Source organism: Procambarus clarkii, chromosome 69 (assembly GCF_040958095.1).
Source record: "Procambarus clarkii isolate CNS0578487 chromosome 69, FALCON_Pclarkii_2.0, whole genome shotgun sequence".
Lineage (NCBI taxonomy): Eukaryota > Metazoa > Arthropoda > Malacostraca > Decapoda > Cambaridae > Procambarus > Procambarus clarkii.
This window is the reverse complement of record NC_091218.1, coordinates 13,628,167-13,648,376: the sequence shown is the minus strand read 5'-3', so window position 1 is coordinate 13,648,376 and position 20,210 is coordinate 13,628,167. Positions and strand designations below refer to the sequence as shown.

General features: G+C 45.8%; 1 protein-coding gene across 1 annotated transcript; it reads right to left on the bottom strand.

Annotated features, from left to right (window-relative positions):
- Positions 1 to 11,286: 11,286 nt before the first annotated feature.
- LOC123772334 (hyalin-like) lies at positions 11,287 to 19,133 on the bottom strand. Its single transcript, XM_069311380.1, has 2 exons — positions 18,460 to 19,133; positions 11,287 to 12,934 (listed from the first exon to the last, which is right to left on the bottom strand). Exons 1-2 carry the CDS (start codon positions 19,131 to 19,133, stop codon positions 11,287 to 11,289), a joined length of 2,322 nt encoding a protein of 773 aa, XP_069167481.1.
- Between the last annotated feature and the right edge of the window lie 1,077 nt (positions 19,134 to 20,210).

The following is a 20,210-nucleotide window of genomic DNA, read 5'->3' as shown; positions in this document are numbered from 1 at the left end:
ACTGTACTGGGATGCTGGGTGGTACCTGGGGCCAGATTCACGAAACACCTTACGAACCTGTCCATCTTTTCTTAATCTTTGGCGGCTTTGTTTCCAATTATTAACCAGTTAATGAGCTCTGAAGCACCAGGAGGCTGTTTATAACAATAACAACAGTTAATTGGGAAGTTTTCATGTTTGTAAACTGTTTAATAAATGTGACCAAAGCCGTCAAAGATTGAGGAAAGATGTACACGTTCGTAAGTGCTTGCGTAAGTGCTTTCGTGAATCTGGCCCCAGGACGCTAACGATGGCTCTGGTACGTTGTGTGCCGTCTTCCGTGGCGGTCTTGGGGTTTACCTCGTAGCCTGGTGGATAGCGCGCAGGACTCGTAATTCTGTGGCGCGGGTTCGATTCCCGCACGAGGCAGAAACAAATGGGCAAAGTTTCTTTCACCCTGAATGCCCCTGTTACCTAGCAGTAAATAGGTACCTGGAAGTTAGTCAGCTGTCACAGGCTGCTTCCTGGGGGTGGAGGCCTGGTCGAGGACCGGGCCGCGGGGACACTAAAGCCCCGAAATCATCTCAAGATAACCTCAAGAAGATACCCTTTGGTGTCTGTATCGGGGACAGCCTCGTGCGTGTTCCCCACGTGGCCACACGGGACTTATGGCTGCGACTTGAGACGTGGGCGCCTCGGTGCATGTGAACATCTTTCTCGAAGAGGACTTTCCACCCCTGCGGCCTTCAGACGAGGCGGATTCCTGTGGTGGTGTGGACGCTGTTGCCTCGGAGGACTCTGCCGAGGATGGGGGATGTGGACGATGGAGATGTGGTAGTTATCTTGATCTTGAGATGCTTTCGGGGCTTTAGTGTCCCCGCGGCCCGGTCCTCGACCAGGCCTCCACCCCCAGGAAGCAGCCCGTGACAGCTGACTAACTCCCAGGTACCTATTTACTGCTAGGTAACAGGGGCATTCAGGGTGAAAGAAACTTTTGCCCATTTGTAGTATCGGCCGTGTGGGGGGGGGGGGGGTCCAGGATCTATTGACCGTTCCTGCCTGATCCCTCCATCCCGTTGCGGGTACTTCGTAGTGGGGATGCCTGTGGTCCTGGTGGTCCTGCGGAGGACAACCTGGTAATCGTGCTGAAGAAGGGGCCGGTGGCCGCCCTCAGTGATCCTACTCCGAAGGCTGTAGCTCCCATTGACCCGTGGCCAGGCCGTCCTCACAGGACTCGTGCTGGGCGGTATATCTAAGCTTGTCAGAGGGTGGCCACGAAAGCCTAGTGGATAGCGCGCAGGACTCGTAATTCTGTGGTGCGGGTTCGATTCCCGCACGAGGCAGAAACAAATGGGCAAAGTTTCTTTCACCCTGAATGCCCCTGTTACCTAGCAGTAAATAGGTACTCGGGAGTTAGTCAGCTGTCACGGGCTGCTTCCTGGGGGTGGAGGCCTGGTCGAGGACCGGGCCGCGGGGACACTAAAAAGCCCCGAAATCATCTCAAGATTACCTCAAGAAGAAGATTGTCAGAGGGTGGCCGTTGTCGCCTCCTGATGGCGAGTGGTTGAGCCTCTACCCCGGAGGCTTGGGCGGTGTCCTCGCCTGTCGAAGGTCTCTTGCTTCCTTGGTCTGTGGATTAGCGTACTTTCTTCTTCTTGCTTATAAAAGGTATATAAGGTATTGTGACGGTAACGCGTTGGTGTTCGGCTGTTTAAGGCTAGGGGTATGGCCTCGTCACATAGTTATAAAAAAAAATAGAAAAACTGGAACTTCGTCTGTGGTAAGGTAAGGAGAAGACACACAAAACACAAGTAAAACTTTAACAATGAAATTTTAATTACGTTAAATAAATCAAAACATGAAAATATGGACAAACAAATATGTATAATAAAATCAATGAATCAAAATAATAAGAATACTTAAATGACACAATGAAAAGTTACGTTAAGGCAAAATAACAAGAAGTGCAACACAAAAGTTAAGTGGGAGGTGCTGGAATATTGGCTTAAAGCCACCACCTCTCTCAGTACACGCTAACGTCTAGCTGGGAGGAGTGCTGGCTACGAAAGCACGGAACATTCTGAGGACTGATGTTGGGGCGACCCCAGACATCAGGTAGTATTGGGGGCGAGTGCAGGTGCAGCCAGACCGGCGACCAATCAGCGGAGTCGTAGCGATCAACGGGTAGTTTGGTGGTTGGAGTTCGAACAGGTGGCTGGTTGCATACGTTTCTGCTCACCCTGGCAAGCCTTGCTGGTGCTGGTGTTGTTGTCGTTGTTGGACATTTCTTCCATAGTCTTTTTATATAATTGTGAAGACGTAATTTTGGAGGGAAGAGCAGGCTCAATCTCTTGAAGGAGATTATCGTCACAACTCTCCCCCGAAGCCTGCGGTTCTGGAAGAAGTACGTCGTTATGTGGTGGAGTAATGGATGGAGTTGCTTCTACTTCATAAACTCTGGAGAGATCATGGGCTAAGATGTTGTCAGACTCTTGGTATAGCGTGTCTCCAGGTTGAATTTCTGCAGTTAGCAAGCCCATAGTAGAAGACGTTGAGATGAGAAGTGGGCGTGCTGCAGGAGGTGTAGGGTGGTGTGGTCCGTATTGATGGTGGACCGAGCACTTTTCAGGTGTGGAGTGAAGTGCTGAAGCTTCAGGATGAGGAAGAGTAGCTCCTTGCCAATTGTTCCGTCGTTCCTTGTAGCAGTAGTCGCTGACAGGTGTATTCTTCTCGCCTCGTTGCTGCATCACGACACCACCATCGTCGGTACCATTGGCGTCGACATGGAGGATGTAGGGCTTATCTGACGAGGTGAGAGTGGAATTAGAAGAGGGCATAGGAGCACGAGTATTATCCTGAAAGCATTTGGGAAGATCATTAAGGATTTCGGAATTAGAAAGCGCTGACTCCTTGTCAGTGCTTTCGGGAGGAGAAGCTGGGAAGGTCTCACTGTGGATGTAGGGTTCTGTGAATGTGGAATAATTAGTCAAGACAGTGGGAGGAGTACCATTATATTGCTTCAGGAGGTTGACGTGGCACAGCTGGGTCTTCCGCCGCCTATCAGGAGTCTCTATCACATAATTATTATTATTCCTGCACTCTTTGACGCAGTAGGGTCCTGAAAATCTGTTTTGTAAAGGTGAACCTGGGATAGGGAAATAAGCAAGGACGAAGTCTCCCGGCTTGAATTTTCTTACTTTGCTGGTCTGGTCGTAATGAGTCTTCATTCTCACCTGGGCTTTCAATAGATTATCATGGGCAAAGCGGTGGACTCTCTCTAGAATGTGCTGAAGGTTTTGAAGAAACTGGGGCACATTCTGATGCTCACTGAAGGTGGCATCTCTGAGAGAGTCTTTGAAAGCCTTAAGGGGAGTACGGCACTTACGGCCGTAGAGCATCTCATAAGGAGATACTCCTAGGGACTCATTGGGGAGACTTCTGAAAATACACATTATTAGGTCAATCTGCTTATCCCAATCCTTTGAGGTTTCACTACAAAACTTTTTCAAGAGTGCTTTGATGGTCTGATGACTACGTTCAAGAGAACCCTGTGAAGCAGGATGATAGGGGCTGGACAATACCTGTTTGATGTTGAACTCCTCCAGTGTCCTTTTGAAGAGATCACTGGTGAAGTTGGTGCCACAGTCACTTTGAATCTCCCTGGGAAATCCGTATTGAGTGAAGATCTTCAATAGATGTTTGATAACCGTAGCAGCCGTGATGTTCTTCACTGGAACTGCTATGGGAAATCTGGTGGTAGGACACAGGATGGTTAGGATGTAGGCGTTACCTGAACTGGTCCGAGGTAAAGGACCAACACAGTCTATTATGAGTCTGTGGAAAGGTTCCGCAGGCACCTGTATGGGAATCAGTGGTGCTCTGGGAATGGAGACGTTCGGTTTGCCTGCCATCTGACATGTATGACACTGTTTTACGTACTGTTTGACGTTATTTACCATACCTGGCCAGTAGTAGTCTTGACGAATCCCATGGTAAGTCTTGTTGAAGCCGTAGTGGGAGAATGCTCCGTGGGCCAGGTGTAGAATAGTGGGCCGCAGGCTGGTGGGAATCACAAGTTGTTCGGTGTTGGCCCAATCGTCCTCCTCCTTCAGTTTACTGGGTCTATATCTGCGGTAGAGTAAGTCGTTCTCTAGGAAGAACCCAGGAATACTGTCGGGTTGAGTCTCAGCCTGGAAAAACAATGGTGTTAAAGTAAGATCTTCCCTCTGCAACTTACGGAACTCCAACTTGGTCAGATGCGGGGGTAGTTTCTGAGGGTCTTGAGGGACAGCGGTAGCAGTAGAGTCAGCTGGCTGTGGACGTGCGGCTTGTGCACGGGTGGTCACGAGAACCGGAGGAGAAACTTCATCACTCTCTTGAACCTCTGCTGGAACATACTCGAGAATAGGATTTATTGGCACAGAGTTACACACCTGGGGTTTGTCCATGACGATCAGGTTGGTCGGTTGCAGGTCTTCTGCCAAGTCGTTGCCTAGGAGAAGTTGCACTCCAGGCATGGGAAAAGGCTTTTCCCTGACGGCGACTTGGACTTCCCCGTTCACGTAGGGACAATTCAGGTGGACTCTGGCGAGAGGGTATGGAGTGGTAGCAGTGAGGTCAGTGATGAAGACTGTTTCCCCGGTGTAGACTATGTTGGGCACAGCCGACTTCAAGATGATCGATTGTAGAGCCGCTGTGTCCCTCAAGATCTTCAATTTGAAACGTCCCTCCGGATTTGAACCGTTGGCAGAGACAGTTCCAGTATACAGGTGGTTACTGAAAAGAGAAAGATCATTAACATCAACACCAACATTCATCACAGGCTTACCGGACTTAGGAGGAGTTGGTTTGGGTCGTTGTTGGTCAGTGGTTCCCTTGTATTGAGACTTACCACACTTGTCTATGGTATGTCCATAGAGTCTACAATATTTGCAGTACAGTTGTGAACCAGCTTGTTCGGGGCTCACCTTCTCGTAACTGTACCACGACTTCTTACTGGAGGATGGTTCAGGTGTCAGCCGGTGGATGAGGCTGTAAGTGTCAGCCGACTTAGCACACTTCAGGTAGTCGGTTTCTTCTTTATCTGCTAAGTAGAGGCGGACAGGAGGCGGCACACGTCTCAAGAATTCTTCAACAAGCATCAGGTTGACGAGTTCTGTAAAAGTAGAGACATGTGCTGCTTCCAGCCATTTCATGAAATACCTCCGTTTCGTGTTAGCAAACTCGAGGAAGGTAGTGGTACTTGCCTTCAGGTGGTCACGGAATTTCCTTCTATAACTTTCAGTAGAGAGGAGGTAGGCGTCCAACACTGCTTGTTTCAGAGTGTAGTAGTCATTCTCAGACGCCAAAGTACTGAGTGTGACTGCAGCTCTACCTGTAAGATGGACTCTGAGAAGTGTGGCCCATTGGTTGACAGGCCAACTGAGTTGATTAGCAAGGGTTTCAAAGGTGGTGAAAAAAACATCAACTTCTGCTTCTACAAAGGATGGCATTAACTTACTTGCATGTGATATATTAAAACTGACGGGAAGATTGGCAGTAGCTTGCTGGCGTTGAGTGAAGTGGGAAGTTTCCAAGGCGATTTCACGTTGACGACACTCTAGAGCTAGAGTTGCTTGTTGCTTGTCATGTTCGCGTTGTATTTCCAACTCGCGTTGTTTTGTTTCAAGCTGTACTCTCTCACGTTCATGGAGCAAGGCGACCTCACGTTCGTGGAGGGCGAGTCCACGTTCGTGTTCTTCTCTCCTCAAGGCAGCCTCGCGTTCTTGTTCTTCTCTTCGTATGGCAGCAGCTCGTTCTTGTTGTTCGAGGGCTTCCCTTTGCTGCTCACGTTCAATCTTGGCCAGCTCTAGTTTGAGTTTCAGCGTTGCCAAATCAGTTTTATCTGCAATATAGTAAGTTTCATGAGTGTCAGAGTCTATCTTACCTTGCTCTAAATAGTAATCCAGCAACAGGTTGTGTAGGTCATTTTTGTTGGCTTGGTAGGGAACTTCTAGTTGATACTCATGTGCAAGAGTTTGTAGTTCAGTCCTCTTGGCACGACTTAAAGTCCCTATTTCACCTGCTGGATTTGCACGGAAAGTTTGGAGACGAAACATGGTGAAATTAGCAAATAAAGGTACACGAATGTTCAATAATGAAATGTCAGAAACAGGACAACGTGGCAACTGGTACCTATCCTGTGTGATCTTTAACAATTAACGTTAAGTGAAAGATATTAAATGATTAAATGAAATCAAGGGCGCAGGAAATCTTGTACCCGGTACTCATGTAAGAGAATAAGGGCAAGAAAATCCTACTAACAAATGAAACAAAGTTTCGAAAACAAATGAAACAGTTAAATGCTTCAAAAGTAAAATTGGTAGTCCAAGGATGTAGGCATACCTTGCCAAGTCTCTGAAGGACATAAAGCAAGTTTTTCCCACTGAATTTAATATGATACTTACAGAATTAGCGAACTTTTGTGCTCTGAAAAAATAAGCTAATTCCCTACCGTTGTATGTATCATCATCTCTGACTGACGTGTAGGGGTGCGAGGTGTCAACTGGTGACGAGAACTGCTGCTGAGGTCCCAATTCAGCAACTAAAGTTCGAGCTAGAGGAACTATGGCCCTCTTTGTCCTCCTACAGTCAGATTGCAGAAGATTGGGTACTCTTGACCCGGGGCAGACCACAGTACCAGGGTACCAATATGATGATCTGTCAGAATGAGAAATATTCAAGGGACATAGATGGTAAATACGAGTAATAACAAGGAGGGAGAGATGACCAATTAAGAGTATGACTGAGGCCTACAGTCACCACGTAATCCAAAGTTGTCTCACCTTCACTATATGTTACTCTCGTAATGCACAATACACCGCACCTTATAAAAAATGAAATTGAATGAAAAATAGTAAAGCTACGTTAACAGAGTTAAATACGCTTACCATAAATTACCACTTGGCACCAGTACCTGAGTGAGGCTCCTAGGACAGGCCCCCATATAACTTGTGACGGTAACGCGTTGGTGTTCGGCTGTTTAAGGCTAGGGGTATGGCCTCGTCACATAGTTATAAAAAAAATAGAAAAACTGGAACTTCGTCTGTGGTAAGGTAAGGAGAAGACACACAAAACACAAGTAAAACTTTAACAATGAAATTTTAATTACGTTAAATAAATCAAAACATGAAAATATGGACAAACAAATATGTATAATAAAATCAATGAATCAAAATAATAAGAATACTTAAATGACACAATGAAAAGTTACGTTAAGGCAAAATAACAAGAAGTGCAACACAAAAGTTAAGTGGGAGGTGCTGGAATATTGGCTTAAAGCCACCACCTCTCTCAGTACACGCTAACGTCTAGCTGGGAGGAGTGCTGGCTACGAAAGCACGGAACATTCTGAGGACTGATGTTGGGGCGACCCCAGACATCAGGTAGTATTGGGGGCGAGTGCAGGTGCAGCCAGACCGGCGACCAATCAGCGGAGTCGTAGCGATCAACGGGTAGTTTGGTGGTTGGAGTTCGAACAGGTGGCTGGTTGCATACGTTTCTGCTCACCCTGGCAAGCCTTGCTGGTGCTGGTGTTGTTGTCGTTGTTGGACATTTCTTCCATAGTCTTTTTATATAATTGTGAAGACGTAATTTTGGAGGGAAGAGCAGGCTCAATCTCTTGAAGGAGATTATCGTCACAGTATATAAAGGAAAGGTATATAAAAGGTTTTTATATACCTTTCCCTGTCTTATATTTCATTGGCGCGTACTGATGACTATTGTCCTGCTTGCTCGGGTGTTGTGTTAACGTTTCTCCGACAACCCGTTCTCCCAAATTCGTAAAGTCAATATTGACTTATTAACTACGTGCATAGGTGACATACTTAACATAATAGATACCCCTTAAAAAGATTCATAGAAAACACCGACCTTACCTAACCTTGTTAGTATCTTAAGATAAGCATCTTATTGCTTGGTAATTACAATTATTACTTAACCTATACCTATTATAGGTTAGGTAATAATTGTAATTACGAAGCAATAAGATGCTTATCTTAACATACTAAGTAGGTTAGGTAAGGTCGGTGTTTTCTATGAATCTTTTTAAGGGTATCTATTATGTTAAGTATGTCACCTATGTACATATTTAATAAGTCAATATTGACTTATTAAATTTGCGTGAACGGGTTGTTCTCCGATTATGGGGCTTCGGTACCGTGATTTTTGCCTTTTTTCAAGTGTTATTTTATTCATAAAGACACAGCCAGTCTGTTCCGTGTTATTTGTTATCGTTCTTTGTTCTTGATCTGTGTTCCTTGTTGCTTGTATGGGCGTGTGTTTGCTGTCTGTGTTATTTCTGCATTATGTATTGTGTGTTTTTGTTATGTATTATGTATTGTGTGTTTTTGTTATGTATTATGTTGACCAGACCACACACTAGAAATTGAAGGGACGACGACGTTTCGGTCCGTCCTGGACCATTCTCAAGTCGACATTCTCAAGTCACAATCGACTTGAGAATGGTCCAGGACGGACCGAAACGTCGTCGTCCCTTCAATTTCTAGTGTGTGTGGTCTGGTCAACATACTTCAGCCCCGTTATTGTGACTCATCGCCTGTTATGTATTATGACTTTCTGTGTTTTGGAAGCTGTGTTTCCCTTCCGACTTTCTGCCCTGTTTATTCCCCGTTTTTTTATGCTTTCTGTTTGCATTTTTTTTGTATGATAATGTGTATGTTCTTATGTATTTTATTTTTGTTTTGCTTATGTGTTTGTTTTGTTCTGTGTACGGGTTTGTTTCATGTTCTGGTGATTTGTATTTTTATTTCTTGTTTATGTGTCTTGTATATGTGTCCCTGTTGGGTGTGGTGGGCTGCTTGTTTGTGGCTCCTGGGGGGCAGATTCACGAAAGCACTTAAGCAAGCACTTACGAACGTGTACACCTGTTGATTGGTCAGTTGAGAGGCGGGACCAAAGAGCCAGATCTCAACCCCCGCAAGCACAACTAGGTGAGTACAACTAGGTGAGTACCTTTCCTCAATCTTTGACGGCTTTGGTTACATTTATTAAACAGTTTACAAGCATGAAAACATCCCAATCAACTGTTGTTGTTGTTATAAACAGCCTCCTGGTGCTTCGGAGCTCATTAACTGTTTAATAATTGTAAACAAAGCCGCCAAAGATTGAGGAAAGATGTACAGGTTCGTATGTGCTGGCGTAACTGCTTCGTGAATCTGGCTCCTGAACCCCATCTGTTCCCCTGTTGGGGCTGTGTCACTGTTCGGTTGCCTGTTCTTTATGTGCTCTACTCATTTTAATACTATGTTGTTTTGTTTAATATCTTTTACTAAACCAAGAATAATTCTTATGTTTAGATTACTGTGATTTTCTGTTGTACCGTTCACGTGTTTGTGGAGTCGGGGTTACCTCTTTTGTAAACAAATCCACAAGGGCCGTGACGAGGATTCGAACCGACGTTCGAGAGCATCTCAGACACTGCCTTAATCGACTAAGGCAGCGTCTGGGATGCTCTCGGACGTAGGTTCGAATCCTCGTCACGGCCCTTGTGGATTTGTTCATTTGATACATCCAGCCCGTCCTCCAAACAAAGATCCAAAAGTGATTCCATCCACCCGCCAACCCCCCCCCCCCCCCAGCTGTTTATGAATTAAAAGCGGTTTACACACGACTCACAACTGCTGACGTTCGAACATATCCGGAACAAGTGCTTCACTGACGAATTTTGTTCGAACCACAACGCTGTAAATGCTTCACCCACGTACTACAAATACAAATAATCGCCAACAGAACCTAAACACCTAACCTAACCTAACCTAACCTAACCTAACCTAACCTAACCTAACCTAACCTATCCTCTGCCTATATATACACAATATGTTGATATATTATAATATTAATTAATACTTGAGAAAATTCTCGTTTTGAATGAACACCATGTTAAAATTGATGAATGCGTCTGTGGGGTCGACCGCTGGATGGAATGGACTTGAGTCGAGGACGGGTTGGTTACATCACGCTATTGTGATTTCTGTGTGTACCTCTTCTGTGTTCCGTTTGTGTGTTGTGTTGTTCGCGTGAGTGCGGTAGGTCCAGTGTTTATTTAGTGTTTTCCTATGTGTATTGCTGTTTGGTTTTTGTGTACCGTTATGCCAGGTTCTGTTTGTTGTACCGTTATGCCAGGTTCTGTTTGCTGTACCGTTATGTCAGGTTCTGTTTGTTGTACCGTTATGCCAGGTTCTGTTTGTTGTACCGTTATCCCAGGTTCTGTTTGTTGTACCGTTATGTCAGGTTCTGTTTGCCGTACCGTTATGCCAGGTTCTGTTTGCCGTACCGTTATCCCAGGTTCTGTTTGCCGTACCGTTATGCCAGGTTCTGTTCGCCGTACCGTTATCCCAGGTTCTGTTTGCTGTACCATTATGCCAGGTTCTGTTTGTTGTACCGTTATGCCAGGTTCTGTTTGCCGTACCGTTATCCCAGGTTCTGTTTGCCGTACCGTTATGCCAGGTTCTGTTCGCCGTACCGTTATGCCAGGTTCTGTTTGTTGTACCGTTATGCCAGGTTCTGTTTGCCGTACCGTTATCCCAGGTTCTGTTTTCCGTACCGTTATCCCAGGTTCTGTTTGTTGTACCGTTATGTCAGGTTCTGTTTGCCGTACCGTTATCCCAGGTTCTGTTTGCCGTACCGTTATCCCAGGTTCTGTTTGCCGTACCGTTATCCCAGGTTCTGTTTGCTGTACCGTTATGCCAGGTTCTGTTTGCCGTACCGTTATCCCAGGTTCTGTTTGCCGTACCGTTATCCCAGGTTCTGTTTGCCGTACCGTTATCCCAGGTTCTGTTTGCCGTACCGTTATGTCAAGTTCTGTTTGCTGTACCGTTATCCCAGGTTCTGTTTGCCGTACCGTTATGCCAGGTTCTGTTTGCCGTACCGTTATGTCAGGTTCTGTTTGCCGTACCGTTATGTCAGGTTCTGTTTGCCGTACCGTTATGTCTGGTTCTGTTTGCTGTACCGTTATGCCAGGTTCTGTTTGCCGTACCGTTATGTCAGGTTCTGTTTGCCGTACCGTTATGCCAGGTTCTGTTTGCCGTACCGTTATGTCAAGTTCTGTTTGTTGTACCGTTATGCCAGGTTCTGTTTGCCGTACCGTTATGCCAGGTTCTGTTTGCCGTACCGTTATGTCAAGTTCTGTTTGTTGTACCGTTATGCCAGGTTCTGTTTGCTGTACCGTTATCCCAGGTTCTGTTTGTTGTACCGTTATGCCAGGTTCTGTTTGCCGTACCGTTATGTCTGGTTCTGTTTGTTGTACCGTTATGCCAGGTTCTGTTTGCCTACCGTTATGCCAGGTTCTGTTTGCCGTACCGTTATGTCAAGTTCTGTTTGTTGTACCGTTATCCCAGGTTCTGTTTGCCGTACCGTTATGTCTGGTTCTGTTTGTTGTACCGTTATGCCAGGTTCTGTTTGCCGTACCGTTATGCCAGGTTCTGTTTGCCGTACCGTTATGTCAAGTTCTGTTTGTTGTACCGTTATGTCAGGTTCTGTTTGTTGTACCGTTATGTCAGGTTCTGTTTGCTGTACCGTTATCCCAGGTTCTGTTTGCCGTACCGTTATGCCAGGTTCTGTTTGCCGTACCGTTATGCCAGGTTCTGTTTGCCGTACCGTTATGCCAGGTTCTGTTTGCCGTACCGTTATGTCAGGTTCTGTTTGCTGTACCGTTATGCCAGGTTCTGTTTGTTGTACCGTTATGTCAAGTTCTGTTTGTTGTACCGATATGCCAGGTTCTGTTTGTTGTACCGTTATGTCTGGTTCTGTTTGTTGTACCGTTATGCCAGGTTCTGTTTGTTGTACCGTTATCCCAGGTTCTGTTTGTTGTACCGTTATGCCAGGTTCTGTTTGTTGTACCGTTATCCCAGGTTCTGTTTGTTGTACCGTTATGTCAGGTTCTGTGTGCTGTACCGTTATGTCAGGTTCTGTTTGCCGTACCGTTATGTCAGGTTCTGTTTGCTGTACCGTTATGTCAGGTTCTGTTTGCTGTACCGTTATGTCAGGTTCTGTTTGCTGTACCGTTATGTCAGGTTCTGTTTGCTGTACCGTTATGTCAGGTTCTGTTTGCTGCACCGTTATGCCAGGTTCTGTTTGCTGTACCGTTATGCCAGGTTCTGTTTGCTGTACCGTTATGCCAGGTTCTGTTTGCTGTACCGTTATGCCAGGTTCTGTTTGTTGTACCGTTATGTCAGGTTCTGTTTGTTGTACCGTTATGCCAGGTTCTGTTTGCTGTACCGTTATGCCAGGTTCTGTTTGTTGTACCGTTATGCCAGGTTCTGTTTGTTGTACCGTTATGCCAGGTTCTGTTTGCCGTACCGTTATCCCAGGTTCTGTTTGCCGTACCGTTATGCCAGGTTCTGTTTGTTGTACCGCTATGTCAGGTTCTGTTTGTTGTACCGTTATCCCAGGTTCTGTTAGCTGTACCGTTATGTCAGGTTCTGTTTGCTGTACCGTTATGCCAGGTTCTGTTTGCTGTACCGTTATGTCAAGTTCTGTTTGCTGTACCGTTATGCCAGGTTCTGTTTGTTGTACCGTTATGCCAGGTTCTGTTTGCTGTACCGTTATGCCAGGTTCTGTTTGCTGTACCGTTATGCCAGGTTCTGTTTGTTGTACCGTTATGCCAGGTTCTGTTTGCTGTACCGTTATGTCAGGTTCTGTTTGTTGTACCGTTATCCCAGGTTCTGTTTGCCGTACCGTTATGCCAGGTTCTGTTTGTTGTACCGTTATGCCAGGTTCTGTTTGTTGTACCGTTATGCCAGGTTCTGTTTGCTGTACCGTTATGCCAGGTTCTGTTTGTTGTACCGTTATGCCAGGTTCTGTTTGCTGTACCGTTATGCCAGGTTCTGTTTGCTGTACCGTTATGCCAAGTTCTGTTTGTTGTACCGTTATGCCAGGTTCTGTTTGCTCCGTGGTGCTGTTTTTATTATATTTTCTCTGTTTTATCTGTTCTAGTGCATTGTTATCTTATTTTTTTATTTTGCGGTTCTGTTGTTTTGTAAATAAAAAATAATAAAAAAAATCTCTGACGCTTAGTGACTGAGCCACACGTCCAAAAAGGGGCAGTTTGGCCGCCACGCCGCGCAGTTTCGAAACGACGACGTTTCGGTCCGTTCTGGAGCATTAACAAGTCGTACAGCAGGTGTTACTGCTGCCCCAGGGAGGGGGGGGGGGGAAGGTGGAGGGGGGGTTGGCGGGTGCATGGAATGGACTTTGGCCTTCGTGAGGACGGGCTGGTTCCCAGAGTATGATGGGACGTGTTATAACCACCCTGCAACTTGGAATAAAACCTTCAATTAACAATCTTAGATTTAATCTTAGCAATCTTAGACAAGATTTAACAATTTTAGACTTTGTCTAAGATCTTCGACAAGATTTAACAATTTTAGACTTTGTCTAAAATTGGGATGATGGGACGTGTTATAACCACCCTGCAACTTGGAATAAAACCTTCAATTAACAATCTTAGATTTAATCTTAGCAATCTTAGACAAGATTTCACAATTTTAGACTTTGTCTAAGATCTTCGACAAGATTTAACAATTTTAGACTTTGTCTAAGATCTTCGACAAGATTTAACAATTTTAGACTTTGTCTAAGATCTTCGACAAAATTTAACAATTTTAGACTTTGTCTAAGATCTTCGACAAAATTTAACAATTTTAGACTTTGTCTAAGATCTTAGACAAGACTTAAACAATCTTTAAGTCTTCCTGGAAGGTTCTATTTACTTAGTTTCCTGTAGGCTAAGACTGAACGGTCAAACATTTCCAATTATCTGTAGACTGAATTAATAAAAAAATTTGGCTTTAGTTCCCAAACTAACTACCCCCCCCCCCCCTCCACTTCCCCCCCCCCGCAATTCACCCCACGACAACCAATTCAGACCCGCGGAAGGTTGTTAGACGGTTGTTCAGAGGCCATAAACCAGACTGAATGGCTGTTGATGGCGGCTTATGACTCTTCCGTCTAAAGTTGTAAGGATCCCGAGACTGAACACACACCGAAACTACGACGTTGGTACAACGTTCGAACAAGTTTTAACACCACCTAACCAGTTATAACAACCAATATAGCAAGTTGTAACAACGTTCTAATACGTCATAAACACGTTAAGCCAAGATGTAACAACTTTATTACAAGTTGTAACAAGCGGAACATAGAGACAGATTCGGTTTGTGTTTCCAGGGCCGAGACTGAACATGCCAGAGGCGCCTCTACTGGTCGTGTGTGGAACACTGCATATTGCTGGGCGTCGGGGAGTCTCAGTCAGTCTCGGAGTATGGCTCTTCTTAGGAGGTCTTGGCTCTTGTTAAGAGGTCTTGGCTCTTGTTAAGAGGTCTTGGCTCTTGTTAAGAGGTCTTGGCTCTTGTTAAGAGGTCTTGGCTCTTGTTAGGAGGTCTTGGCTCTTGTTAAGAGTTCTTGGCTCTTGTTAGGAGTTCTTGGCTCTTGTTAGGAGGTCTTGGCTCTTGTTAAGAAGTCTTGGCTCTTATTAGGAGGTCTTGGCTCTTGTTAGGAGGGCTTGGCTCTTGTTAAGAAGTCTTGGCTCTTATTAGGAGGTCTTGGCTCTTGTTAGGAGGTCTTGGCTCTTGTTAAGAAGTCTTGGCTCTTGTTAGGAGGTCTTGGCTCTTGCTAGGAGGTCTTGGCTCTTGTTAAGAGGTCTTGGCTCTTATTAAGAGGTCTTGGCTCTTGTTAAGAGGTCTTGGCTCTTATTAAGAGGTCTTGGCTCTTGTTAGGAGGTCTTGGCTCTTGTTAAGAGGTCTTGGCTCTTATTAAGAGGTCTTGGCTCTTGTTAAGAGGTCTTGGCTCTTGTTAAGAGGTCTTGGCTCTTGTTAAGAGGTCTTGGCTCTTATTAAGAGGTCTTGGCTCTTATTAAGAGGTCTTGGCTCTTGTTAGGAGGTCTTGGCTCTTGTTAGGAGGTCTTGGCTCTTGTTAGGAGGTCTTGGCTCTTGTTAAGAGGTCTTGGCTCTTGTTAAGAGGTCTTGGCTCTTGTTAAGAGGTCTTGGCTCTTGTTAGGAGGTCTTGGCTCTTGTTAAGAGGTCTTGGCTCTTATTAAGAGGTCTTGGCTCTTGTTAAGAGGTCTTGGCTCTTATTAAGAGGTCTTCGCTCTTGTTGAGAGGTCTTGGCTCTTGTTAGGAGGTCTTGGCTCTTGTTAGGAGGTCTTGGCTCTTGTTAAGAGGTCTTGGCTCTTGTTAAGAGGTCTTGGCTCTTGTTAAGAGGTCTTGGCTCTTGTTAAGAGGTCTTGGCTCTTATTAAGAGGTCTTCGCTCTTGTTAAGAGGTCTTGGCTCTTGTTAGGAGGTCTTGGCTCTTGTTAGGAGGTCTTGGCTCTTGTTAAGAGGTCTTGGCTCTTGTTAAGAGGTCTTGGCTTTTGTTAGGAGGTTTTGGCTCCTGTTAAGAAGTCTTGGCTCTTGTTAGGAGGTTTTGGCTCTTGTTAAGAGGTCTTGGCTCTTATTAAGAGGTCTTCGCTCTTGTTAGGAGGTCTTGGCTCTTGTTAAGAGGTCTTGGCTCTTGTTAAGAGGTCTTGGCTCTTGTTAAGAGGTCTTGGCTCTTGTTAAGAGGTCTTGGCTCTTGTTAAGAGGTCTTGGCTCTTGTTAACAGGTCTTGGCTCTTGTTAGGAGGTCTTGGCTCTTGTTAGGAGGTCTTGGCTCTTGTTAGGAGGTCTTGGCTCTTGTTAAGAGGTCTTGGCTCTTGTTAAGAGGTCTTGGCTCTTGTTAGAAGGTCTTGGCTCTTGTTATGAAGTCTTGGCTCTTGTTAGAAGGTCTTGACTCTTGTTAAAATGTCTTGGCTCTTGTTAAGAGGTCTGGCATCGCCAGGGATGCTGCCGTAGATCTGATCAGTGTAAGATGGTGAGTTTGGGAGGCTGGGAAAGTGGCTTTGTAGGTTCCAGTAAACTTGTAGATCTTAAGGTTCATTCCAACCCGAAGGAATGAGGTTGAAGATATGCCGCTGGGTTGGTCCTTAACGTCGATGTAACACTGAATTACTCTTGCGTTATTCCAACCCGAAGGAATGAGGTTGAAGATATGCCGCTGGGTAGGTCCTTAACGTCGATGTAACACTGAATTTCTCCTGCGTTATTCCAACCCGAAGGAATGAGGTTGAAGATATGCCGCTGGGTAGGTCCTTAACGTCGATGTAACACTGAATTTCTCCTGCGTTAGTCTGGTTCCTGGAGGGTTTCATAAAGCTAGAATTCCACCCAGGCCCACCAAACACACACCGAAACTACGACGTTGGTACAACGTTCGAGCAAGTTTTAACACCACCTAACCAGTTATAACAACTAATATAGCAAGTTGTAACAACGTTCTAATACGTCATAAACACGTTAAGTTAAGATGTAACAACTTTATTTCAAGTTGTAACAAGCGGAAAATAGAGACAGTTTCGGTTTGTGTTTCCAGGGGGCCGACTTGGGTAAATGAAAATAAATCTACGTTGATTGAAAGTTCCTTTTTTTTTGAGAGAGATATATACAAGAGTTGTTACATTGTTGTAGAGCCACTAGTACGCGTAGCGTTTCGGGCAGGTCCCTGGAATACGATCCCCTGCCGCGAAGAATTGTTGTTACAACCAAGTACACATTTTACTGTTGAGTTAAACAGAGGCTACAGTTAAGGATTTGCGCTCAGTAAATCCTCCCCGGCCAGGATACGAATCCATGACATAGCGCTCGCGGAACGCCAGGCGAGTGTCTTACCACTACACCACGGAGACTGTAAGTCTCAACTCTAAATGACCTCGCGCGATCTGATTGCTTCTTGCACATGTTGGTAGACCGACACATGAAGAAACTTAACCGAGACGCTAGTCTGTAACGAATAATTTTAACAATTTAAAAAACAACATTCGAGTGGGAAGAGGGGGGGGGGGGTTATCTTAAAGGCTAAAACAAACTTGGTTAATATGCGGACGGTAAATTTTTAACTGTTAAAATCTAATATACCAGATATAAAATTTAATATAAAATTTAGTCAATTTTAATGTTGGAAATTGTTAGGGGTTATCTTGGGTTATCTTGGGTTATCTTGGGCTGATTTCGGGGCTTTTTTATATAGTGTCCCCGCGGCCCGGTCCTCGACCAGGCCTCCACCCCCAGGAAGCAGCCCGTGACAGCTGACTAACACCCAGGTACCTATTGTACTGCTAGGTAACAGGGGCATAGGGTGAAAGAAACTCTGCCCAATTTTCTCGCCAGCGCCTGGGATCGAACCCAGGACCACAGGATCACAAGTCCAGCGTGCTGTCCGCTCGGCCGACCGGCTCCCCAATACACAACAGTGGCCAGAATTCGTAAATCATTAACGTGTTCCCTTACGAAACCTCTACATCTTTCCTTAATTCTGAAGTCGAACAAACAGTTAATAAACAAATCCACAATGGCCTTCATGAGGGTTCGAACCTACACACGGAATGTTCCCAGACTAGTTTTTTGTTAATTGGATATATCACACTATTGTGATTTCTCTGTGTAAACAGTTAATGAGTCCCAACAGCTCGTAAATTGGTGTGATAGACTAAGCCGTCATTACTGAGGAAAGATCTACAGGTTTCGTTAGTGGTTGATGAAATAAGACATATTAACCCAGTACTTGGGCCATTGAAGACATCACTCCAAGTATACGGTTTGCTCTATATTTCTGGGGGCCAGATTCACGAAGCAGTTACGCAAGCACTTACGAACCTGTCCATCTTTTCTCAATCTTTGGCGGCTTTGTTTACAATTATTAAACAGTTAATGAGCTCCGAAGCACCAGGAGGCTGTTTATAACAATAACAACAGTTGATTGGCAAGTTTTCATGCTTGTAAACTGTTTAATAAATGTAACCAAAGCCGTCAAAGATTGAGGAAAGATGTACACGTTCGTAAGTGCTTGCGTAACTGCTTCGTGAATCTGGCCCCAGGTTCGTAAGTGCTTGCGTAACTGCTTCGTGAATCTGGCCCCAGGTTCGTAAGTGCTTGCGTAACTGCTTCGTGAATCTGGCCCCAGGTTCGTAAGTGCTTGCGTAACTGCTTCGTGAATCTGGCCCCAGGTTCGTAAGTGCTTGCGTAACTGCTTCGTGAATCTGGCCCCAGGTTCGTAAGTGCTTGCGTAACTGCTTCGTGAATCTGGCCCCAGGTTCGTAAGTGCTTGCGTAACTGCTTCGTGAATCTGGCCCCAGGTTCGTAAGTGCTTGCGTAACTGCTTCGTGAATCTGGCCCCAGGTTCGTAAGTGCTTGCGTAACTGCTTCGTGAATCTGGCCCCAGGTTCGTAAGTGCTTGCGTAACTGCTTCGTGAATCTGGCCCCAGGTTCGTAAGTGCTTGCGTAACTGCTTCGTGAATCTGGCCCCAGGTTCGTAAGTGCTTGCGTAACTGCTTCGTGAATCTGGCCCCAGGTTAATATTTTATGACCGTATTTCGCAACGTTTATAAGTAATTTTGTGCATTTATTAAATTACATTTCACTGGACGTGTCCGTCGTCGTATTGACGTCATCACTGGACGTGTCCGTCGTCGTATTGACGTCATCACTGGACGTGTCCGTCGTCGTATTGACGTCATCACTGGACGTGTCCGTCGTCGTATTGACGTCATCACTGGACGTGTCCGTCGTCGTATTAACGTCATCACTGGACGTGTCCGTCGTCGTATTGACGTCATCACTGGACGTGTCCGTCGTCGTATTGACGTCATCACTGGACGTGTCCGTCGTCGTATTGACGTCATCACTGGACGTGTCCGTCGTCGTATTGACGTCATCACTAGACGTGTCCGTCGTCGTATTGACGTCATCACTGGACGTGTCCGTCGTCGTATTGACGTCATCACTGGACGTGTCCGTCGTCGTATTGACGTCATCACTAGACGTGTCCGTCGTTGTATTGACGTCATCACTAGACGTGTCCGTCGTCGTATTGACGTCATCACTAGACGTGTCCGTCGTCGTATTGACGTCATCACTGGACGTGTCCGTCGTCGTATTGACGTCATCACTGGACGTGTCCGTCGTCGTATTGACGTCATCACTGGACGTGTCCGTCGTCGTATTGACGTCATCACTAGACGTGTCCGTCGTTGTATTGACGTCATCACTAGACGTGTCCGTCGTTGTATTGACGTCATCACTGGACATGTCCGTCGTCGTATTGACGTCATCACTGGACGTGTCCGTCGTCGTATTGACGTCATCACTGGACGTGTCCGTCGTCGTATTGACGTCATCACTAGACGTGTCCGTCGTCGTATTGACGTCATCACTGGACGAGTCCGTCGTCGTATTGACGTCATCACTGGACGTGTCCGTCGTCGTATTGACGTCATCACTAGACGTGTCCGTCGTTGTATTGACGTCATCACTGGACGTGTCCGTCGTTGTATTGACGTCATCACTAGACGTGTCCGTCGTCGTATTGACGTCGTCAATGTCGATTCAATGAGCGCAATATCATGGTGACGTTGATTCGACGTGTAGTCAACGCTGCTGACGTCGATTCAACGCTGCTGACGTATATTCAACGCTGCTGACGTAAATTCAACGCTGCTGACGTAAATTCAACACCGCTGACGTAAATTCAACGCCGCTGACGTAAATTCAACGCTGCTGACGTAAATTCAACGCTGCTGACGTAAATTCAACGCTGCTGACGTAAATTCAACGCTGCTGACGTAAATTCAACGCTGCTGACGTAAATTCAACGCCGCTGACGTAAATTCCACGCCACTCTTGGCTATAGCGTTCACCGAGGACCTGCTATCCTCCCTGACCTGGCTCTCTCATACGGTAATTACTTACCAGTGATAATTACTGGCTTTTATAATTATACGATAACTTTCCCGTTTTCTTCAGACTCCGATAATTTGTTTAATAAACAGAAACCTCGTGTCATTTTCTTTTTAGTTCTCGTCTGTTTGTCACGGCAGTTTAAGGGATTATCTTGAGGTTATCTTGAGATGATTTTGGGGATTTAGTGTCCCCGCGGCCCGGTCCTCGACCAGGCCTCCACCCCCAGGAAGCAGCCCGTGACAGCTGACTAACTCCCAGGTACCTATTTACTGCTAGGTAACAGGGGCATTCAGGGTGAAAGAAACTTTGCCCATTTGTTTCTGCCTCGTGCGGGAATCGAACCCGCGCCACAGAATTACGAGTCCTGCGCGCTATCCACCAGGCTACGAGGCCCCTATACGACTATACGACTACGAGGGACAACTA

Coding starts and splice junctions, on each gene's coding strand:
- LOC123772334 (XM_069311380.1), bottom strand. CDS start 19,133: ATGTCCAGTGATGACGTCAATACAACGACGGACACGTCTAGTGATGAC. Junction 12,935..18,459: donor ACGGACACGTCCAGTGAAAT/GTAATTTAATAA, acceptor TAATAAAAACAG/CACCACGGAGCAAACAGAAC.